The 7,167-nt window shown below is 41.9% G+C and overlaps 1 protein-coding gene across 1 annotated transcript in view; it reads right to left on the reverse strand.

The window, feature by feature from the left end:
• Positions 1 to 502: 502 nt before the first annotated feature.
• Positions 503 to 7,167, reverse strand: part of LOC104532992 (uncharacterized protein KIAA2026) — a 7,757-nt gene continuing 1,092 nt past the window's right edge. Inside the window, exons 2-3 of the mRNA XM_010178349.1 lie at positions 6,860 to 7,047; positions 503 to 4,712 (exon numbers count right to left, since the gene is read on the reverse strand). Of these exons, the coding sequence (XP_010176651.1) occupies positions 1,072 to 4,712; positions 6,860 to 7,047 (3,829 nt within the window). The 3' untranslated portion in view covers positions 503 to 1,071. The remainder of the gene's footprint in view (positions 4,713 to 6,859; positions 7,048 to 7,167) is intronic.

The raw sequence follows: 7,167 nt of genomic DNA on the forward strand, positions 1-7,167 counted from the left end.
TGGCCAGACAGAAGATTAAAGAGTGACCATGTTACAGTTACCAGATACCTGGAAATGCATACAAGGCTGTAAAAAAGAGAACAAGGACCTGTTCAACAGATCTATGAGCTTTGTGACAAAACATGGTACTCCTGAATAGCAAGCAGTGCAATTTAGACTGGTGTCTGGGAAGCCATTTCTAGTCTTACCACCTCACTGGAGATTTTAGGCAATATAACCAAACATTTATTAAGAATGGATGAAGTATGGGTTGTCCTGCACTGTATCAGGAGAACCAACAAGATGTCATCCTTCCAACTCCTATCAAATAATGTGAAATGTAAACCACAAAGAAGAGCAGGTTAAGTAATTTCATTCTACTATATTCCAAAAGCTGAGACGCATCTGCATTAAGTAGGAACATGTATATATATGTATTCTGCATGGTGTAGAAGTACATGGTGTAACAGACACACAAATTCTTAAAATCTTGCCGACACAAAGCAGTACAGCAACTTGTTTTATTATATGCAGATTCTTCTGCATTGTTGCTAAACAGTACAATGGTCCAAAGATACTAAAATACTTAAAAAACTATACATTATGTAAACAAAACATAAATAAGACAGCATAGTTCTTTGTACATATAGTTTGGTACAGATTGTTAGGAATTAATGAATATGTACAATTCTATACCACAGACTGCATTTTTACAATGCATAAATATTTTTTTTTACAGAAACAAATCAAAAATAACTTTGACAAATAAAAAGGAACTATATACTGTCATAAACACACTGGCAAACAGTCCATACTGTAAGATGGAACATGTGCAAAAGGCTAGATTTCTGCAAACTAAAATGTTTAATGAACTCACTAGTCATTTCTGACCTTTTTACTAAAGAACTCTCTGAAAACATTTCTCTGACAAACTAAATAAATTTAAACCCCACAGGTAAACAGGACTGTAATCTTAAGTAATTCTGAGTGAATCAATTGTTTCTAACAATGTAAGAAATTATTCAATTTTTACAACTTCCAAAATCAGAAGAATCCCCAAAAACTTCAGAAAGTGGCTCATTTGTGGTAAATTCAGGATGCAGCTTTGTCAGGTTTATCAAGGCAAGATGACTGAGATTCAGGGAAGACAGTGGTAGGATTTCTGCTTGAGGGCACAACAACAGGAGGCAGTGATGAAGACAGGGAAGAAACTTTTGATGCTGGAGTATTTAGAGCATTCAAAATAGCTCCCTCTGGACTGACCAACAGCTTTTTGATAGAAGTGTCTAACTGAAACACTGAAGTGTTGTTTGGTAAATGAGAATTCGGGTGAGTAGCAGAAACCACAGAAGACGTAGCTACATTAACAGGAGGTTTTATCACTGAAGACACAGAAAATGTTGCTGCAGACAGTGGAGTACATGAACTAGCTGGAGTACTAAACATCTGGGGTGTTGCATGTACGATGGGCAAAGCATCCACAGACCCAAAACAGTTCACAATTTTTGTAGAGCTTTTCAAAGGATGTTTTGATATCTGCCAACTAAATGAGTTACTTGGTGCTAGCACAATTTTCGAGGTTACTGGATTAACAGCTGGTACACCTGGAGCCTCTTGACCATGGTTAATAGTTAAAGGAGGAGTCTGTTTTGTATTACATGAGAGAAGAAGAACATGGCTGCCAGCTCCAAGGCCTTGTGGTGGCACAACAAAACGAGTACTATTAATCATTATCTGAGTTCCAGGTGCCAAAGGCATACAAGTGTTAATAACTATTTTCTGCTGAATGTGAGGTTCATTCAACTGACCTCCGGCCTTGCTTGATACAGTCGATGAAGCTGCAGACATCTGAACAGCAGAAGCACACGTGTAAGCATGACTTTGTTTCTCTGTACTGGGAGGCACCTGCTGGCATTGTAGGGAAGAAAAACTGGGAAAACTAAGGACTTTACCTGTATTTGGGGATGGAGGGGGCAACACACTCTGAGGTTTGTGAACACCTGCATTACTTGGCATAGCAGCTGAAATTCCTGATGACTGAAACTGAAGCAGTGTGGGCAACTGGCTTTTTGGTACTGGAGAAGGAGCTGGAACTGCTGCCAACTGAGGAACCGTATGTAACACTTTGTGGGGGGTGGCTACAGATCCAGGCAAGCTAATGACTGGGAATTGCAAAGCAGATGCTAAGTTTTGAGGAGATACTGACGACTGGGTTGTTGAAATCAGCACAGATGAAGCAAGATGTCCTGTTTTCACAGTTGATAAACCCACAGAACTTCCAGTATTTGATGCACACAGTCGATTACCCAGAACTGGCCTTATTCTTGAGAAATCATTTCCACCAATCAAGACAGTGGGCCGTGTCCCAGAAGAAATCCCACTTGATGTTACTGAAACCGATTCTACACATGCATTTGTTGTTGTTATTGTAAAGGCATTTTCAGCTTTTGTTGCAACATATACAGGTTCATTAACTGACACACCACTTCGACTCACAAAACTTGGAACTGGAACCAAAGTACTACTACTTGTCAAAGAAAGGGCCAAGCCCATGCTCTTTTTGTCTTCTCCTTTAGAAATCGCAGAGTGCAATATATTAACTGGTGGAGCCTGTTGTGCATTGCCTTTAGTATTTACAATGGTTTGACCTATATTTAGTCCAATTTTCACATCTTTTACTTGAGCAATTGTTGGAGATGAATTTATTCTTATTGGTGCTCCCACAGTAGATGGAATCAGAACCAACTGTGGTTGCTCTCTGGTACTAACAAAGGTTTTGCTTAGAGAAGAAGGAAGGTTATGTTTCAATGACTCTGCAACTAGAGTGGCAGTTGATGGGCCATTGGCAATTTGTGTGTTAATGAAAACCAGCTTCGGAGCATTAACACCAGTGGATGCTGGAGAGGGTATAATACTGACTCCTGATGCTCCACAGGGTGATAAAATAGGTGGATTTGTGACTAATGTAAGTTTCTGGACTGGAGTACCACTGATTAAATCTCCATTTGCTGCTGAATTAGACTCAGATTGTACAACAGGATTTGTTTTAGTTTTAGTATCACCTTGTTGCTGCACAGAAGAATTTGGAGTTATGACAGTGTTATTTTGTCCAATGCTAGTCACACTAACAGGACTGTTTGTAGTTGCTGATATCAAATTACTAGCTAATGAAATGGAGGACAAAGAAGAAGACCCATAGCAGGAGTTCTCTACTACTTGACCCAAAGTGCCCCCAACAGTAGGCTGCTGCAATGTGAATTTGGTATTTTTTTCCACTGCCTGGGCAAAATCAGCTGAGAAAGCTGGAATGCTAACAGAAGCAGCTGTTGAGGGGGCAAATCCAGAAAGAGATGATTGTCCAACATGTAGGAGACCAGATGTGGCTGTTACTACAGACGGAAGAGTAGAGCATGATAACACTGTGGGTTTTGGCACAAGAAAGGCCTGAAGTTGAGGTGTGTAAGTGAAAACTGAACTAGAAGATAAACTACTAGGTGAAATCTGGTCTAGGTTTGTTCGCACTGTAACAATTCCTGTGTTTCCACCTCGTGTTGTGACCAGAATAGACTGTGATTCTCTTATACACATAGTCTTCAGCTCTTGCCTAGTTTCAAAGGGGTCAGTTGTCTGCTGTGATGCAAGACTATAACAGGCAGAGGCAGTGTTTGTAGAGCCACTTAGTGCTGTTGCTGATATCAAAGACTGGCTAGGTGTGGAAAGAGTAGGTGAAGTCAAAGACACAGGGAAGGTAGTAATTGAAACTGTTGTCTTGATTTTGCCAGTTTCAGCTTGGCTCACCTTAACTGTTGATGATAATAAGTCACCTGCTGAAGTTACAGCAGGCAATGGTTGTGTAGTGTTCATGGAAACAGTCACTTGTGACAGGTGGGTAACATTCTTGTTAAAAACTGTACTAGGTGACTGAGTAGTAGCATTTGTAGGGCCTGTTACCAAACCAGGTGTTAAAGAAACACTGACTTTAGGTATTTCTGGTGAAGTTGTACAGTGCAGCTCAGATGATTTTTCTTGTAGTGAGTGAATGTCCTTGTACACAATTTTTCCTTCCTTCTGCTGAGTAAGAAAATTCTTAGGTAAAATAAGAACCTGCTGCATGACTTTTTCTCCTGTTTTAGGTTCAATAACAGGTTGCATTTGAATTTTCACAGAACTGTTATGAATGTCTATTGGTACACAGTGGCCATTTGGCATTTTGTATATCATTTGTAAAGGAGTCTTTGAACTGGTCTGGCAGGGCAATGCTGGTTTTATCAGTGACGATTCCAAAGGTGGTAAAACTGGCTTTTCAGAAGCAGATACATTTATGCCTAGGGGAGGTGACAGTTGACTTGTTAAGGTCACTTTGTTCCCAGTATTCTTGGCAAGCAAGGCCTGGATGGGTTTGGTCCCTTTCAGAAAATTTGATACCGATGACATTGCAGGATCTGTCAAGGAAAACAGTTCTAGAGCTGACCCTTCAAGCTGTTTCAGTTCAGTCAAACAACTATCTGGCTGTAATCTGCTTTCTGAACTCTGGACCACAGCTTCATTAGTGCTCAGCTTAGCCTTCTTCCTTGGTGAAAGCTCATTAGTGCTTTGATCGAGACAACTATTTTGCTTGGACTGTCGTTTAACACATTTGGCTAGCGTTTTCTGTATTTCTTTAGAAGTTGATTCTTTTTTCAGAACTCTGTTTTTTCCTGCAGGTAAATTCATCTCTAACAGCTTCATTTCATCTGCAAGGATATTAAAACAGAAACTGGGTTTTACATGTTTGCAACTGAAACCTCTATATAACAATTTTACAGTGTCTAGCTGAAGGCAAAATGCTAGTTTGCAAGTGTGGAAGGGGAATGTCTGCTGCTTTACGGGCATCTGGTCAAGGACCTTTTCAATGCAAAAAGCAGGAAATAAGGAAAGGAGGAAACATTAAATAGGAACGTATAGGGACACACACCTAACTGGCAAGGGAGATAGTGAGGAAAATCAGACTGGTCATTCACACTAATTGATGAAGGCATGTAAGAGTGTGAGAATATTTATTCCAGCAAGGTTATCTCATCAAGGAACTGGTTAGTTGGGAACTAAGGGGAAAAATGAAGAAGCCAGAAATAAAAAAAAACATACAGAGACACAAATCTAATAAAACGGACACAATGACAAGAAACAGCCTCACCAGTCACAAAAACTGATGGCTTGTCAAGAAACTGCAGGTGCCCCTTCCAGGAAGATTAACCTGGACTTTGCAACAGATATTATAAACCAGGAGAGATCCTGGACACTGGTCTGGGAGAGGTGAGTGAATTGGTAGAGCTATACAAACGCACAAAGGGATGTGTGGAGGAAGGGGGAGCTGCAAGGACACAGCAGGAGGTCACAGCCTGTGTGCCTGGTGCAGGCTGATGTGGGGTCAAGTGTCCGTATCATCCTCAAACCCAGCATGTCTCTGTTCACTGGCAAACTTCAAGCTGGACTAGCCAGTGAGCAAGGCAGCCTGGGGTCTGGGGGCGGTCTGGGCTGGCACATCAGGAAGACTTGTGAGTGTGGGGTGCCTGCTGGACAAGGGTGTGAGCACAACATATTTCATACTGACCATCAAGCTGGACCAGCTAGCGAGCAGGGAATGCATGAAGCACATAAGAGGGCCCAGGACGCAGGCAGGGGTGCTGGGTGGACAGAGTGGCTGTGCACCAAAGTTTTGGCAAGGTTTTGGCAGTGCAGGCCTTCAGTGGAGCCTCTGTGAGGAGAGGCCAGGAGCTGCTTTGTGCCAGACACAGCTGGCTCCAAAACAGATCAGCTGCAGGACATGGCTGAGCCCGTCAGCATCATGGAAAATGCTGTGCAGAAGAGTGTCACAGAGAGGAGTGAGGAAAAAACATAGGAGAAATAATCCTGTAGACACCAAGGTCAGTGAAGAAGGAGGGGAAAGCAGTGCAAAGTAGGTTGACCCTCTGCCATGGAGGACCATGCTGGAGCAGGTATCTACACTGTAGCCTGTTGAGGACCACATTCCACAGCAGGTGAATATGCCCTGAAGGAAGCTGCAGCCCTTGGAGAGCCCACACTAGAGCAGGCTCCTGACAGGAACTACAGCTTATGTGGGATCTGCACTGCACCAATTTTACTCTGAAGGACTCTAGCCTGTGGAGAAGACTCATGCTGGAGCAGTTTGTGAAGGACTGTTCGTCATGGGAGGGACCCTACACTGGAGCAGGGCAAAAATGTGAGGAAGCTGCAGCAGAGACCAAGTGTTATGAACTGACTTCAAACCCCAATCCCTATCCCTCCTGTGTCACTTGAGAGGGGAGGAGGCAGAAGAATTGAGAATGAAGATGAGCCTGGGAAGAAGGTAGAGATGGGGCAGGGCGGGAAACGTGGTTTAGTTTTTGTCTTTCTCACCACCATACTCTATTTTTAATTGGCAATAAATCATATTAATTTTCCCCAAATGAGTCTTTTGCTTGTGACAGTAACTGCTGAGTGATCTCCCTGCCTGTATCTTGACCCATGAGCTTTCCCATCTGGTATTATCTCCCTGTGCTGTTAGGGAAGGAGAGTGACAGAGTGGCTGGGTAGGCATCTGGCAGCCACCCGAGGTCAACCCACCATAAATGTAAATTCTGAGGCCTCCTGTTATCACATAAAATAGCTAAGCACAAAAATGGCAAGAAATTGCACTAATCAGAATTTTCATCTTGGTCATGTCTGCCCTCTTCTTGTCTACATCCATCAGACATGCATCACAAGCTATTCCAATATTATCACAGTAGTAATTAAAGTAAAAAGTAGGACACAAGCCCACATGGAAAAATTAAGCTCCTGAATCAACTTGATTCAGCTCCCTGAATGATGTTCAAGCTATAAAATTCCAGTAAATGCTTACCATTGTCTGGATGATCTTTTTTGGGAACTTCCACATGTTTTGCAGACTCTGAAGATTTACTGCATACTACTGCAAAAGAATCTTTGCCAGAATCAACTTCACTTTCATCATTACTCCACAATTCTCTGGTAAATTTATCATGGTCTGGATGTCTTTTAAAGTCATCATAGTCCTTCTTCAATCTAGACCTTGAAAATAACAAAACTAACTTTAATAAAGAACCACACTGTTTTTAACATTTTTTTAAAATTTGTATTTAGAATCATAGAATGGTTTGGGTTGGAAGGGACCTTAAAGATCATCTAGTT

This window comes from Antrostomus carolinensis, unplaced genomic scaffold (assembly GCF_000700745.2).
Source record: "Antrostomus carolinensis isolate BGI_N321 unplaced genomic scaffold, ASM70074v2 scaffold36380, whole genome shotgun sequence".
Lineage (NCBI taxonomy): Eukaryota > Metazoa > Chordata > Aves > Caprimulgiformes > Caprimulgidae > Antrostomus > Antrostomus carolinensis.